Genomic DNA, 17,709 nt, shown 5'->3' on the forward strand with positions numbered 1-17,709 from the left:
TAAATTAAATAAAACACATTTTTGGCATTTGTAGAATTATTTTATTTAGAAAAATGCACGTCAATAGTGCCGCTTCCATTCTTACTTTCTCGCTTTCACAATATTTGAACGTACAAATGACAAATCATAAAACAGCAATGCATTTATAGTAACTATAAATTAAAATAAAAAAATATATTTCGTATTTGGTGATACATTCATAAAATAAAAATTTCGAGTATTTTTTGTTGCAATTTATATCGTATGAATTAATTCCACTTTCAAAATATGAAAAAATTTATGTCATAAATTTATACAGGATGGACTAGAATTTAAAGTATACGAGTAATTCAATGATAATAATTAAAAAAGAACTATAATTATATTTTGTTTTCAAGTCACTGACCATTATCCGCTTTAATTATATACAGAGTGCTTTTATCGCATGAATCGAAAAACACCCTGTAGATTTTATATATTTGATTTAATAGGTCAAGAATGTTTGTTTTTTTTTGGAAAAATACTCGTTTGGTTTTAATCTAATAACAATATTCAGAAAAAAAAATAAGTTAAATAATATTTTACAAATTGGGTCGAATTCCCAACGAAATTAAATACAAAAAAAAAATAAAATAGTATAAATTTGTTTATTAACTATATTTACATCATATCAAAGTTTAGCTATATTCAAATATCAATAATTACTTAATATATTTATTTTTTGAAATGTTCAATAGACTCCATTATGTATTAACAGCGTTTCGGAAATATTTTTTAATAATAAATATCTTCTTTTTAAATGTATTTGCCGATAACATTACAAAATATTACAAGTTAGAAAAATATATATTTTTAATTAAGTAACAAAAATTGAACTGAAAAACGGCAACGTCCACAATCCCCTCCTAACTCGCTTTTAGACAACGAAATTCTTAATTAGTGCCATCTCCAATATATAGATGGCGTTGTTTCTCAATTATAACGTTTTAATAAGTTAAAAATTATGAACCAACTCAATAACTTTTGATAAAAATATGAAAAAACATTGAAAATATACTTTTTTTAAATTACTTTCTGTATACTTTTTTTAATTATTAACAAGATTTAAACTGAGAAACGGAAACGTCCGCAACCCTCTCATCACTCGCTTTTACACACTAAAACTCTTAGTTAGTCCCACCTCCAGTATATAGGGCCCTGCTTCTAAATTATAACGTTAAAGTTAAAAGATTATGAACTAAATCGCTAACTTTTGAAAAAAACTTGAAAATATCTTTGTTTTAATTACTTTTTCTATACTTTTCAGCCAAATAATGAAATGATGTAGTAAAATTCTTTGTTTTCATTCCATATTACTCATTCATATTCCATAATGTCATCGGCTTTGGAAAACCTTTTTGCACCATTTTTATTTTCGAATCAATTAACCTCATTTCAAATTTCGTCCAAATCGAAAAAATCGTAACACATTTTCTTTGTAACTTCAATATAAGATACCTTTGAGACGTCTTCAGTGCAAAACGGGCTTTATACTATTTATTATTATACTAAATTTTAATATAGGGCTAAAGAAACAAAAATTATGGCATTATATCTAAGTTTTTAACGCATTCGCCGAAGCTCAAAATTCTAAATGAGGATTTACTAGTTGCATATCAAACATTAAACTCTCATTTTTTATTAATAAGCATCCATTACACTATTCCCGAAGTTGATCGAGATTTACCGAATGAGGTAGTGTAGAGGCAACTTCACGTCGCTTCGTACAACTTTCCCAATTTCGTGGTCGGGATTTAAACCCAAAAGGTTTAACTACAATATCTTCTTTTCCTTCATTTTGTTTTAATTATCTTTATGTATCTAATATTAAAATCCACCATCTTCTTTTTCTCCATAATCAGTTGTATTTGTGTGATGATTATTATTATATTAGATGCCAAGGTCACGCTGCACAGACTGCGAGAAACTTAACTTTCGGACATCCATGTTGCCAGACCGCACTTAATTTACAGATTTCAGTATAATTTTAATCATTTCCCCGATAAAAAAAATTATATACTTTTATATTATAGTGTAATTTTTGATTTGGAAAAAGAAACTTCTCTATTGTTTTACGCCATCTGGTGTTAAGTAATAACAAAAATGTGTGTTTGGTATCGTTTAAAAGTAATAATATCATTGTACGTTTTTGTATATATGTAATTTTTTCTTCTTCCTTGAGGTAATAAATGTTGTTATTGTTCATTTAATTTATAAAAAATTTTGTTATTTGAAATAAATATTTTAATATAATTTTAAAGAAGATAAATTTGGCAACGCTGTGTCATAACTGCATTAACGGCACCTTATTGAAGAAGCACCAGAGCTAGTGGATAACTGTCAGTTGCCAGAATCTAAACAGCGCTGTTTGAAATTTGCCTATAATATACGGTTAAAAATGAGGTCGAAAATTCCAGTTTTTAATAGAATTCGAGTTTAATGTCAAATGTTCCTTTGAACTCGGCTAATGCGAAGTGCGATTTTTTTACAGGACTGTATAATATAAATACTTTTTATGTAGTTGAAATTGGTCGGGTGATTCAGCTACCACATCGTGGCGTAGATGCAGTATATAATCTACAAATTTTGAACAATAATCCAGCGTTTTGTTTTCACTAAATTCGATTTGAATACAAGAAAGCAACTGAAATTTACAGTTGGTTGAAATATTTTGTTCAAAAATCAATATTTTGATCAAATTGCACTACCGCCATCTGTCATTGTATTGTGAAACCGTATTAATTCAACGGATATAAAAGAAACCTGTAATTCAGTTTGTCACCATTTATCATTGTTTCAAATTATCAATAAAAATGTTTAAAATTGTGTTTGAATAAACGCGAAAATAAATCAAACTTTTTTGAACATGTATATATAAATTCGTTATTGACAGATGACGTAATTATTGCTGCCTATATAAATATAGTTAAAGTAACGTGAAATAATTTTAAACAGTGTTGCAAGATTGTGTAGGAAATCCGAAAAAAAATGTGGGTTTTATTTTGTTTAAGAAAATTTTGTATTTAGGATAAATAAGTGCTGGATTATTTCAAGATTCTCAGGATTCGTTAGTTTAAAATTATAAAGTATTTAAAAGAAATTGATTCAAAGCAGTAAATTGATAAATGAAAATCTGAAATTTTGAATTCTATTGATGCAAATTTCGAATTTCTACACCGAAACAATTTGTTTTTTGAAAGTAAATCATAGAAAGAATCCTGAGAAACGACATAAACTATTTTATTTTGGGGTAAAGTACAATTTATACAAAGTTATTTATTAACGAAATTCAACTAGCAATTTTTTTTTTGGAATAACAAGTTTTATCAGCATGCATTTGTAGAATTAGAACCAGGGCTTGTCGAAAATACTATTTTTTTTTATAAAATGGATGATATCCTTATAAAAAAATCAATGTTATACACCAATAGGCGATGCTGTAAAAAAATATGTCGGGAAATAAAACAATATAAAGATATTAATTCGAAATTTAGAACATTTTGGGATTTAATTTTTCACTAGATAATCTGTAGGGTGAATTTTAGGGACAATTTTATGGCACACGTGATCATCACTGACTGTCAAACACTCGAGGGGTGCTTTGAATCTGGACAAGGTATGATACATCATGTCATAAGCCTTCTATAGGTCCAAAGTGATTACTAGGGAAGTTTGTTGATTAATTTATGACGTAAACATTTGAGGTTATGAACAAGATCAGCTCAAGAGGAATTTACACTTTTAATTATTGTGGCATTTGAATTTCGATGTATGTCCGACGAGCCTCGCTTCTTGGTACTTTTTATTATTTTCAGCAGTGCAATCCTCATCTAAATTTTAACCTAGAGTCAGTCAAATACTTGACGAAAATATCACAAAGGGACCAGAAAAAATTACTTTCACTTTTTTAAATAAATTATAAAAAATTTTTTTAAATAAATTATAAAAAACTAAATATATACAAGGTTAGATTTATACCAAAATAAGCTATGGTGACGTTTTGAAAAATTGATTAAAAGTAATTTTGACTCGCCTCGTATTGATACTATCAAAAATTAAGCGAATTACTACTCCAATATAGAGTACACTTTCCCTTAAGGTATAATATCTCGGTTTTTACAGCCCAGTCAAACTAGACATAAATATAGGACAATTCGTTCACATTTTATATACGGGGGTTGTTTTATAAGTTTCCGATTCCAGCCGGAACATGTCAGCACATATCTAGAAATATATTTTAGACATTCTAATTGAAATATCAGCCATTTTGAATGTTTAGTTTGTGTTTCACAACCGTGTCTGTCGTTAGAACAAATTTAGGATGGAGTTTTGAAGAAAAAATATCTTTTTCCATCAAGATAACACAATTTAGTTATTGCTACGGCTAAAATACACATCGAATTGGTTAACCACCCCTAATGTCTCTTTTTCTTGTTTCCTAACCACAAAATTTAACTTCAGTAGAGATATTTTCATCAAAATATTACAAACAACCCTCGTGAGTCCTATATAATAAATTTTTTTTTATTTGCTTAGTAAAGTATATTAATTTATCTAATATATAGTCTTTATTATTATTTTTTCTGCCGAGTAGCTTAGACGTAGAACACCAAAATAGTAAACATCAAAAATAAAAATTTTTTTACGTAAAAACCAAATTATAATATATAAATACTTAAATAACATCGATTTATTATATTATATTGAATGGATAGCGTGGACGTTAAAAAAATATATATGCTAATTAGGTATCATTCGAAATTTTTATAAATTTTTTGTAATTCCGATGAAACCGTTATGACGTAATACCCTGTCTGGCTATACATTCGTTGCGTTATATATTTCGACCCAACTTGCATTATCGTCATCTTCTATATCATAGATGTCACTGCATTCAAATTAGTTTTGTAGTTTTATAATCAATTACATTAATAACCGAATATTTTTAAATTTTCATAAATAGTTTATCAATATATCAATTTATAATACGTAAACGCCACCTACTATCGAGTAGCGTGAATTTATTCGTTGAAATAAAAAGAGAATTAATCTTGCGGAAACAGTTGTAAGGACAATTGGTAACAGGTAAGTTTTTTAAATTTATAACGTACGTGATTGATATGGGTTATTATTGGAATAGATCATGTAAATAAATTTAGTTTGATTAAAATTATTTATAAGTGATTAATTTGATCAATTTAGTGTTTAAACAAAAGTGTAAATTGATAAAACTTATTTTAAATCGAATTAGTGATTCGAAATATATAATTATTTTTGACAGATGACGTTTTTAGAATCCACGTTGGGGCTTGTTTCATTTATACTATCGAATCTAGTACGACTGAGCTTTAAAATTATTATTATACATTAATATTACATATTTTTTTTCTAAATAATCCTTCCTTAAAATTAATTTAAAAATCCTAAGTTAAAGCTTGAATATATTCTTCCAGTTTACTTAATAAGATTGATTAAAAATTGAGCTATGGCACCAAAATGGTCAATTTTTTTTAGTTTATATTTGTTTCAATCACATTGAACGGAACATCCCATTGAAGTAAGTCGAAAAAGATACTACAAGTTTTTGTTTTTCTTCCGTAAAAGAAGAACGAGAATACCAGAAAACGATTACAAAATTTTTACGACTGATTAAAAAGCTATTGCGTTTTAATAAAGAAATTAAATTCGGGAATTTACGAATAAATGTATAGGAGCATGCGCTCTATGTACGTTTACGTATTTTCGTCTACTACACATCGTGAAAGAATATAAACAACAGACATCGGTGTTGCCAGAGTTCAAGGATTTTCCTTGAAACGAATTATTTTGAAACAAAATTACCACAGGATTATAAAAGGTTTTATCTAAAGGATTCAATATGTGTAATAAATATTTAAGGAATTGAATTTTTAAAAAAAAAGAGTACCCGGGTGAGAAAAACTTTTCATAAATTTTAGATTCTTTTACGATGTGGGGAAAATTCATAAAAATTAGATTTTTCTTTTGAATTATACGCTAAAATCAAAAAATTTTTTTTTGGTTTTCCAACAACAGAAGTTGAAATTACTTACAAATTTTTCAAGAAATCAAATTTTCTACTAAAATTTCATTGAAAAACATCGTTTAGATAAAATAATTAGTTGTGCGGGCCACCCCGGTCTACCCGCTGCTGTTTTAAAAACAAGATATTTTCAATTCAAAGACAGTTGTGAAATAAATCTGGCAACACTGTTAGACGTATTCCTACATTTAACATTATCGAAGGAATGTAGGAGTTAAGTTTTGTAATTAAAATAATACTTATTAATTTTTCAAATATTTCGTAATAGTTTTTAGAAAGTATTTGTGATATGAATAAAAAGTTTATTAATATAATATCATCGTCATTGATTTGAGTACTGTTAAAAAATATTGTATTCGTCTTCTTGGATTCAATGCATAGTTTGTACATGTATTTTAGGCACGTGTGGATTATGCCTGTACATCTCAAACAAAAATTACCTAATACATAAATGGAATTCATTAAAATAAACGTTATAATGAGAAAAACCATTCATTTCATAATCATCTCTATCTTTAAATGTTTTCTAACATTGTAATAACTGAATTCGGTGCCATATTTTTATATAAATAGTGGGCAGATGATGTAACATTTTATATAGATTAGTCAGACACGCGACGTCGATTGAAATAGCGCGATGTTGTCATGTTTAATTGAAAATAATATTTCGATAAATTAGAAGTTGTGTGTTACGAGTCACATGATTGCAGAGATATACAGGATGCAATGAAAAAATAATTTTTGTTTGAGATATTTTTTGAAATTTGAAACGTTGTACGTATTAGTTTGATCAGCTATATCATTCGTAGTACCTATGACGACTAGGAAATTCTTGACGATCTTCAATTTCCATCCCGGAAAACCTTTCCAAAAGTTCTTTCCTATAATTCCTCCCTTCCAATTTACTCCTATCCACGACGGCGCTTCTCCTTTCTTCCTGATACCTCCTGCTCGGTCCTTCCGAATACCTGAATCGTTCCGGATACCTTTCTTTGTCTTCCGGGCGTCTTTCTAGGAGGAGATCGTCGTATCGTCGTTCCCTAGGTGTCCTGCTGTCGGTGGCGTATTCCCTGGGGATCTGGGGTTTGTAGTACGATTCAGTTTTCGGCGATAGCTCGTCTTGAAACTCCTCTTCAATGGGTTGTTCCGTTGTAAGCCTCCACTAAATGGCGTTCAACGCCCTTCGCGACGCGCCTCGGTGGCTAGAGAACGAATCCTCTTCTCTAGATCGGGAAGTGGGAATCCGTTCTCGGTAGTCGTCGTGTGTAGTCGCTCCGTGCGTGTTAAGTTCTCTATCGGAGTATTCTTCGTACTCGCGTTCTCTTTCTAATCTTCCTCGGACGCTTCTTTGATGGCCTGTGTGGAAAGTTGGAACTGTGGAAAGAAATTTGGTGATGGTTTAAGGTATTTTTAATACTTTTCGTCTACCAATAGGGATTCCCTTATTATTTTTTAAATAAAAAGCTATATAAAAAAAACTTAAGTCACTCGACACAGATAAAACTTACAAAAATTCCAGCTCAAGCAAACAAATCCGTAGAGCCTTTCCGCCAAATTTTGCCGGGCGCCTCTGCTTTTTAAAATAATTTTAGTGCGTTTTTAGCGATAAGCGTTGCGTGAGGCGAAGCGAAATCCAAAAAAAAACAGAAAAAAAAAGTTCATTAACATTCATTGGGATAAAAAAAATTATAACTTTGGTGTAATATTTAGAATTCTACTAAAATTTTTGGTGGAATTGAAATTTCGTCTCAAATATCATCTAAAGTGTGGCAACATCGCGTATTATTATTTTTAATTCCCGCTAATATCTTAACTTTGAAGAAGAATTTAAAGTGTTGCCAATTTGTAGAATAAATATAGTTTGTGATTTTTTATCCCAATATTTAGAAAGAAAACTAGCGGAAAACCTAACTAAACCTTAATTTGTCTATGTTCTAAAAACTTTTCCTAAAAATTCATTGATTTTGGTTGGGGATCGGTGTCATTGACCCGGAAAAATCTGAAACATGATCAGAACAAAAAATAAAAAAGAAAAACTTGTGTTTGTGTGTTAAGCAGTTTTTATTTATATTTATTTTTGATCACATACTTGGCCCCAGGCGTACATTTTGTATATTTGTATGAAGACTCGTTTCCTTATTAGTAAACTAAAGAAAAATATTTTTTTTATTCTTATTTCAAAATGTAATTCGTCATATGATACAAAACATTTTAACGAACATAAATATTTCGCTTAATGTTTAATACTTTTAGTTTCGCCGGTTATATTAAAAAAAATATTATGAATATCGAACCAAAAAGGTCAAAAGTTATTTATTTGGTTATTGTTATTTTTAAACTGTATGCGGCGGAAATATATATTCTCATCTCTATTTTGTCGTGAGTTTGCAGATTTAAAACAAGATGGCGCGATGAGTTAAATTTCAATTCAATTATATTCATTATTCAAAAATCTAGTTATACTAATAAGAAATAGTCTGAAAATATTCATTACATTTCAAGTTTTTCTCGAAAAATTAGAAATCTATAATTCAGATTCACAATTTTTCGAGAATGAATTTTTTACTTTAGCTTAAGAATAAAATTTACCAAGCTGTTAAATAGATGAAATCTAAATGCATAAAAGTGTTTTTTTCAAAAACGAACGTTTTTAAACTGAGAAATAGCGATTTTATTAAAAAATATATATGAATTCAATTAGTCTCATAAAATATTAAACATCCCAAGGTCATCTACCTCATTCTATAATTATATATCCTGTATACAGCTAGAGATAAACATTTAACGGAATAGTCGTCTACGTGTACGAAAGAGATAGCGAATCAGAGTTTTAGCCTATCCCTTTTTAACGGGGAGGTATAGACTCTCCCTTTCTCTCTCTCTTAAAAACGGATATCCCTACTAACTACGGCTTGTTCTCTATGGTGATGGTCGTAAATTTTCGTGTGCCAGAATTTCAAGATTTTTTACAATATGAAGATTTTCAATCAAAATATTTACTACAAAATAAAATTAAGGTTTTTCCCGAATTTTATGATAAAATTGTATATTTAACACCTTAAATTTGAATTTTTTGTTAGTTTTTTTTATAAAGTATTTCGTAAAATTATATAATTTTAGTATACACGCCTTTGTGTTATGAAAGATTAATATCGCTTGTGTTTTGTTCTAAATTTATTTCCATAATTATTTAGTATTCAAAATGGCGATTATATTGTAAGAATGGTTGACGCAAGCGCGTTGTATATAAATAGATTTGGAAAGAATCAATTTTTTTTTTAAATTTCTCTCAGATTAAAAACGTTCCTGTGTATAAAATTAATCACAAGACAATCATGCAGAGTGTGTCAATTCTATAAAAAAGACAGTGATTCTAAAGAGTCTACGGAATCCCAACTTTGTAACCCTATGTATCTAACAGCTGCATGACTACCTCGAGACTCATGATGACCGTATCCATATACATCGTGGTGTGCTGAAAAAATGTTAGTTTGTTAGTACAAAAGGGGATGTTAGTAATTAATTAGATGCAGATATTTCGTCTAATAATATTTCCAGAGGAAAATTATACAAAAAGTAATCATTTTCGTAACACGCCAAGAATAGACGTAGCTGCCAAGTTGAATAAAAAAATTCACGTTCACAAATAAATATCATTCATTGAAACATTTAATAATCTTTTAACATAATTTTTTTCCATCGTATAATCCATCCCTCGTTGCGGATTACATCGGCAACATTGTACACAAGACTTTAAACAACCACGGTCACGAAATATGAATCAGAGGTGCAACGTTGCCAATTTAAAGTTACTGTTAGTTGTATAGATAATAATTTAGAAAATAATTCATTTTGCGAGTGTTTATTAAATTGTAACCTATTTTCGTTTCAATCAAAATCAGTCTTTTTAGTATTCGTATTCACCCCGTATTAGTTAGAGGAAAATATTTTTCATAAAAATTCGATCCACTCGATTTTTCAATTTATTCTAAAGAATAAATAAAGATATAAACTCGATAAAAATTAACAGCTCGGATTAAGAAACTTCGTTTTGGATACATAGACTTCTAATAACATTATATTAAAAATAGCACCCCTGCCTACATTAAAATCAATTTGGCAACATCGCCGTTGTCAAATAAACTATGACCGTTTTGTGTAACTTGTACGATCTTCCTCAACTTAAATGCACTTTTTGTCATCAAGCGTTCAGTGTTGCCAGTATATAATGATTATTTCAACACGATCAATTTTGAATTAAAATATTTATTACTGTATTTTCTTTTGTTTTTAGGTTTTTTTTATAATATATTTCGAGTTTTTTTGTTAAAATTTCGTTCTGTTTGCCACTGTTTCGAACAATTCTTGTTACTAATTTCAAGAAAGATCCAAAATAATTTGGCAACTCTGATCAAGTTGTTAGTTTGGGAGATGGAACTGTTACATCTATGAGTGACTAGGAACATATTAAAATGATTTACAAAGAAATTGGAAATTTGATAACGGAAAGTGTAATGGATGTTTATAGAAATGCAAAAAGTGAATCATTCTTATTTTAATATGGGTGGATTTTAATTATTTGTGTTTTAATATGATTATTTACACAAAACAGTATCAACAAGATGGCGGAAGTGACATATACGATCAAGATGTGATAAAAAAACTCAATCAACACAATTTTTGAAAGCAAAATTTCTTATATACTTAATACTTAAGGTTAAAAATTGAACATTTTAGTAAAATTTCGAATCGAAGTTTTCCGTAAATTCAAGTATATAAATTTTGGGAGTACTTTTACGTCATTCATTTCTAATAATTAAACAAAAATCAAATTAATTTAGTATTAAAAGTTATTCAAACAAATTTCCTCTTCAAGTATTACATTGAATCACCATTATATACGAAAAAAATTAAATTTGGCAACATAAGATTATTGGTAACTATCTATTTCAAGAGTTGGTAAACATGATTTCAATTTTGTAGTTCCTGTTATAATTGGACCATCCAAATCACGTGATTCAGTATGGCGTTTGTGAGTAAATTGTGTGAAGATGTGCGTTGAGTTTGTGAATTTGTTTGGTGTTTATCCCAAGTATTTTCGAGTTAATTTAATTCTATAAGACTTTAGAATGTTGGAAAAATCGGGATGTGGCTGAACGGTATGTTTAATAAAGTCCATTTATCATATTTATTCGTATAAATGTATTTGTTCTTATGTAGTTGTCGTTAACAATCACACCTCTATCTTTTATGTTTAACATTTTTTATTGTAACTTCATAATCTGATCTCACAACTTGTTTCTTTTTTTAATAAAATGGATTGAAATAATTAGAGTTTAATAATAAATCGTAATAATTAATACACTTCAGTGGACGATATTAATTTCGTTTATTAACAGACGCCATAGTGAAAAAATCGTAACAGGTCATTGATCTATAAGAATCTCGTTATTGTTTGAATAAGTTACAGCGTTGCCACGTTTAATAATTATTTAGTCGAAAATAAATTGAAATTAATTTTTTTAAACGTATGTCGTGGATTCTAGACTGGTTTGTGATAAATAAAAAGCATAAGATTTTATACCTGGTAATGTAGGTCTTTCTTGATCAACCGTTGGGGAAATCTGCGGAGAAGTACCTATAGGTCGAGATACGTTAGGGATACTTATTTCAGGATGCGTAGCTCTCCAATAAGCCTGAAACGCATTTTTTTTTTTCGTTTATTTTGTTTTTTCCCCATAAATTCGCGAAACTAACCTCTAAATATTCCGCTATATGTTCGCAAGCATCTTCTAATTGATTTTCATCTAAGATAACATCGAACATTTCGGGCGGACATTGAGCTAATTTTTCCGAAGCAACCATTTGAACATTTAAATGCCTAGCTTGACTTTTCCCCCTCGATTTTATAAGCCGTTGCAGAACCTAACAACCGATATTTCAATAAAGAAGAAAAAACATCGATTAAACACATTTTAAGTACCTTAGGACTACTTATTTTAAGATAGACGATACAGGGCGCTAAAGAAGTTTTGGCAAGTTGCGAAGGATGATTAATTGTATCACAATCCAGCACCACGAGTTGTAAGGTAGTCGCAAGTTCGAAAATACGTTCGATTTCAGCCTGAACTTCCGATAGGCACGTCGATCGTGTCGTCGAACGTTCCATGATCGCGCGCTTCGAAGGGTTGTTTAGGAGAGAACGTTTGGCTAACGATATGTCGGCCATAACCCTAGTTATTATAATTCTAAAACAAAAATTTTACTTAATCTCAATTTTAATGGTTAAACGTGCATATTGAAACAGTAGCCGCCATATTACGTAATAAAATGGCGTACGAAATTCATTTACGAAAATTATGTTCAAGTAAAATCGATTGATTTTGAAAAAATTGTTTTTTTTTCAATTTTAAAAGCGAATCTATTAATATTTTTCCCATTTATTTCATAAATAGATATTATGACAACAAAAATTTAATCAATAAAATATCTTGGAACATACGAAATTTAAGAAAATATGGCAACGTCGCATACAGAAAAATCGATTATATTTTCTAATCTTCGCCTGATTTTTGTATTCATGATGAAGCCGCTTTATGTTCTGAAGTTTTTTAAGATATTTTTCCCAATATTTTAGAAAAAACTGGCAAAAAATGTAACTTTTACTAAAAATTCATCCATTTTGGTAGTGCTACAATGTCATTGACCCGGAAAAAAAACTTGATCAAAACAAAATGTCGAAAAGAAAAATTTGTGTTTTATGTTGAGCAGTGTATTTATATTTGCTGAAACATTTTTACGATATTTAAATTTAGCAAAAGGTTCCAACCAAAATAAATATTTACTCATTTTTGTTTGGCCTGTATATATCGGTACAATACTTTATTGATAAAATTTCGCCTAAATTATCCGAATTTCATAAAAGTTGGCAACATCGCGCCTATACTCCCGTATAGGATTGGTAAAATAAATTACATAGTTGCCATATTGCAATATCAATAAATTTTCTTTGTATTATTTTGGTGGGGGATAGGTGTCATTGACCCGGAAAATGTTTGAAACGTGTTGAGAACAAATATATCTTATATTTTCTTCAAAATTTTGTATATTAAAAAAAAAATTCTATATATAATTATGTCCTGAAATACAAATCAATATGGCAACATTGCATATGGACGAACCAATTTGATTTGGACAATAGCTAAACGTGATTATATTTTGAGATATCTCAAATATAAATCAATATGGCAACCTCGCATGAGTGAATTAATTTGATAGAGAGAAAGGGTGAGTGATGTGTAAGTAAAATTGTAATACTTTCTATCTCTCTCTACTAATTAAAATCAAACTTGTTATTCTCCTACTTCGCCGTCCCCGCATCTCAAAACTTCAAAGGGATCCAATCAAAATAGAGTAGAAAAAGATTGGTATAATGTTCTTTCCCTTTCTAACAGCATTTCGCTTTCACTCCTGTATCTCCCTCTCTATCTTTAATATCAATTCAATAAAATAAATTGCGACGTTGCCAAATCGCAATATTAATAAGGAGTTATTTTTATTTATTTTCGAGTCCAATATATAAGAAACAAAACCTAACTGAAGTTTGATTTGTCTGTGTTCTCAAAAATTTTGTTTAAAATTCTAGAAGCGGTGTCATTCTCCCGGAAAAATTTGTCACAAAAAAAAACGTTCAATTACGAAAATTATCTAAACAAATTTTTTCATTTATTATTTTAAGACCAGAATATTGTCTGAAATATAGATGAATTTGGCAACAATGCACATTGGAGATTTAATTCATTTTGGGCAGATCTTTAAATTGATGCTATCAATATAATTGATTTTGTAATTCCCGCCAATATTAACCTATCATATTGTTATGTTAAATGACAGCGTTGCCAAATTGCAATTAATAATGAAACGATTGGGAAATTTCATTTATGTTTGGATATGAAAAATTGATTGAGGTTATGTTAAAAAAAGGTTCACTCACCTTCCTTCGAATCTATGCTTTAAAAAATCGAATAAGGCTTTTTGCATCATATCAGTTACTTCATATCCTTTCAAAGAAGGACCCACTAAAACTACAGGTCGCATGGAAGGAACAACATCGTAAGGGGCCGTAGCCTCTTGTTTTTTAAAGAAAGGTTTCTTCTTTTCTTTCGCCGGAGGTGTGGTAAGCGATTTGCCCGTTCTGACATTACCCATCGAATCAGATTCATCTCCTATATATTAAAATAATCATAAAAATATTTAAAATTAAAAAATTAACACACAAAAATTGATAAAACAGGTTGAAGTTTTCTACTCGACTCTCTATTTACGTCAATTGTTTTAAATAAATTTCAATCACAATACGTAGCGCCACCTATTAAATAATAGCATAATTGGATAAAATTAACGAACTAGTAGAGACATCTGTTGAATAATAACATCAGTTTTGTTTCCTTTCTTGTTCAATTACAGATGATACAGTCTACATCTATTTTACACAAGGAATACCTGTTTTTGTATCATGTTCTCATATTAAAAAAACCTAACCAATTTAAAGCTACAGGATGTTTATTTAAAACAGTACGAACAGTGTAAGACTGAGATAATTTTTTAAAATAAGAACACAATTTTTGTTTTTTTTATGAATGATATAAATTTTGTAAAAAATCTATTCTAATCTATCATCTACTGCTAAAGGTGGATTGGTGCATATAGGTAAAAAAGGAATCACTAGGATTTTAATTTGATTTTAAGCGAATTTTTTATACAAGTTATGTGTTAAAACAACTTTGCCACGTTTTACTTTACTACAAATACGTAAATAATTACGTATATAGAATCGTAAAAAAGAAAACTCCATTTTACTTTTTTATTAGTGTATATGGGTTATTATATATTGAATGACGTGTGGAAACAACGTTGCCACGTCTTCATTTTACCTTACCACAATTATTATATGGAAATAATTATTTTTAGTTGAGGAAATTAGAAAAAAAAGTCACAAGACAGCACTTCATATATTTAGTAGCCGATTTTTTCGCTTAAACTGTGATTTTTCGGATAGGAAAAGACATACCGGGCGTGGGAGGAGTGCTACCTCGGGAAACGTCGTTACCGGCTGAGGCGCCGATGTTGGAACTCGAGCTCGTTTTGCTCGAATACAATTTCGTCGTCCTCGTTTGCACTTGTTGTAAACGTAAGTTCTCCAATTTGACGGGGGAGGGGATGAAACCGATGTCACAGCCTTCTTTAACCAAACGTCCGATCCACCAGTTGTTATCGTACTTTTCCTACACAGAAAAAAATTATTTATCCATTCATGATATAAAGTAATCATTCCCAAAGTATCATTGAAAAATAAAAAAATGTTGTTTATTCGTAAAACTAGCTCGTAAATACGGGATGTCCTAAAGTAGCAACATGAAAAATTTCAAGTTTTTCTTTACATATTTTGTCTGTTCCCATTTACAATGATACGATGTAAGAACATACATATTTCGTTTCTTTCGAATATTCTCTCCGTTCGCGAATACAGGATGTCCTATTTACATTGAAATAATGTAAGGACATGACTATTTCGGTTTTTTTAATATTCTGTCCGTTCTAGAATACAGGGTGTCCTATTTATAATGACACAATATAAAGACAAAAATTTCGTTTTTTTAAAATCTGTGCTTTCGTGAATACAGGGTGTCCTATTTATGAGACAATATAAAGACAAATATTTTGTTTTTTTTAATATTCTGTGCGTTCGTGAATACAGGGTGTCTCATTTATAATGAATCGATTTAAGACATAAATATTTCCATTTTTCCTAATGATTGTGCGATCGCGAATACAGGATGTCCCATTTAGAATGATACAATTTAAAGACATAAATATTTCGGTATTTTTATACATAAAATAATGCAATTATGCACATAATTGATATTAAGCAGTATAAAACTGACCTTGATGTGCAAGAAATCTCTGATTTCGAAAGAAATGGCGTATCCATGTACGGGGGAATCATCATCGACGGATCCATCATAAGCTACATTTGTTCTGACGGCAAACGCTACCGGTTTTGTCTGGAAAATACAAAAATACCAAAAAACAAAGTAAATTCTGTGAAATCAAATTGGAAATTTTCCAAAAAAGTTGTGCCTTTATTTGAAATCTGTCTTGCTGGTCCTAAATCTCGTTCGTTCAAATAGAAATATGTATGTTCGAAAGATGAAATTCTAACCTCAATAAAAAACTATCATAAACAAAATCCAGACGATGCAGCAGTTGGATGACGACTGCCAGCCGACTGCACACAATGGTGGAGATTGAGGCCCAACAGTGGACGCGACTGGCTGTTTAATGATGATGTCGCCATATTCTTCTTTCACAAGAGAATTTGATGGTTCACAGTTAAAATAATCGATCGAGACGTGGTTTGTATATGAACTATACTCACCCTTGCTTTTTCCAGTTGATTAAGGGCCTGACGTTCTTTTTCTCGACGTAACGTTTCTTTTTCTTCGTCGAGCGAAAGATCTGACGACGGTTGCGAATAGTTCGAATCAGCCGAGCCCTGAAAAGAATACATACACGATTTCAAACATAAAATATTAACAAGTTGAAGCGTTTATAAGAAAAAATTCGTAATAAACGACCAAATTTCTGATGGGCGCCATCTGTGTGTCCGTCGTGTCATTGACACACAAATGACGCTGCCATTTTCAAAACCATATTCTTGAAAAAAATATACGAAAAGTGAGAATAAACATTAAAAAACCCAAAATATGAAAAAGGAGCGGAATTCTCAAAAAAAAAATTATTAGAGAACAATTTTTTCGAAAAATGAACATTAACAAACCCTAAATTTGAAAAATTGCCCGAAGAAACGGAGTTCTCAACAAATTATTAGAGAACGTCAATTTTTTTTGAGAAGCCCAAAATTTGAAAAATTGGCCCAAGAAGCGGAATTTTCGAAAAAATTATAAGAGAGCGAAAATTTTTTGAAAAATAAACATTAAGAAGCCCAAAATTTGAAAAATTGGCCCAAGAAGCGGAATTCTCAAAAAAATTATTAGTGAGCGACAATTTTTTCGAAAAATAAACATTGAGAAGCCCAAAATTTAAAAAAACGGCCCATGTAGCGGAATTATCAAAAAATGATTAGACAACGACAATTTTTTCGAAAAATAAACATTAACAGACCCAAAATTTAAAAAAACGGCTCATATAGCGGAATTCTCTAAAAATGATTAGACAACGACAATTTTATTAAAAAATAAACATTAAGAAACCCGAAATTAAAAAAAAATACCCAAGAAGGGAATATTTGTTTAAGAAATGAAATTTTCAAAAAAAAATGATACTTGTTGAAAAAAATATCAATGCAGCGAGAATATTACTAAAAAAAACATTCAGAAATCGAAAAATCTGTTAGCGATGATTTTCTAAAAAAAAGCAAGAACTTTTTAAAAACACTGTTTAGGTAGCGAGGAAACTGGAAAGATGTTCGATTTAGAAAGTTCAAACCCCAAAAAAAGTTTCCAGTAAACGAGGATTCTCGAAAAAGTATAAAGGAAATTAGAATTCTCAAAATTTCATTATTATCATAAATTTAAAATTATTTTTCGTAATATAAACATACCCTTACC

General features: G+C 29.7%; 1 protein-coding gene across 14 annotated transcripts in view; it reads right to left on the bottom strand.

Moving 5' to 3' along the window:
- Positions 1-23: 23 nt before the first annotated feature.
- The window catches only part of LOC130444515 (voltage-dependent L-type calcium channel subunit beta-2), a 78,457-nt gene continuing 60,771 nt past the window's right edge, over positions 24-17,709 (bottom strand). For 7 of the 14 annotated variants that reach the window (XM_056779664.1, XM_056779663.1, XM_056779670.1 and 4 more), the window contains 9 exons: positions 16,518-16,634; positions 16,024-16,143; positions 15,150-15,363; positions 14,073-14,304; positions 12,063-12,327; positions 11,837-12,004; positions 11,664-11,775; positions 9,513-9,554; positions 24-7,453 (listed from right to left, as the gene is read on the bottom strand). In XM_056779664.1, the coding sequence (XP_056635642.1) occupies positions 7,242-7,453; positions 9,513-9,554; positions 11,664-11,775; positions 11,837-12,004; positions 12,063-12,327; positions 14,073-14,304; positions 15,150-15,363; positions 16,024-16,143; positions 16,518-16,634 (1,482 nt within the window). In that variant the 3' untranslated portion in view covers positions 24-7,241. Of the gene's footprint in view, positions 7,653-7,996; positions 8,079-8,101; positions 9,555-11,663; positions 11,776-11,836; positions 12,005-12,062; positions 12,328-14,072; positions 14,305-15,149; positions 15,364-16,023; positions 16,144-16,517; positions 16,635-17,709 lie in introns of those variants that run through there. The other 7 variants (XM_056779668.1, XM_056779671.1, XM_056779672.1 and 4 more) reach the window with 5 other exon arrangements.

Source organism: Diorhabda sublineata, chromosome 5 (assembly GCF_026230105.1).
Source record: "Diorhabda sublineata isolate icDioSubl1.1 chromosome 5, icDioSubl1.1, whole genome shotgun sequence".
In the NCBI taxonomy this organism is placed as follows: Eukaryota; Metazoa; Arthropoda; class Insecta; order Coleoptera; family Chrysomelidae; genus Diorhabda; species Diorhabda sublineata.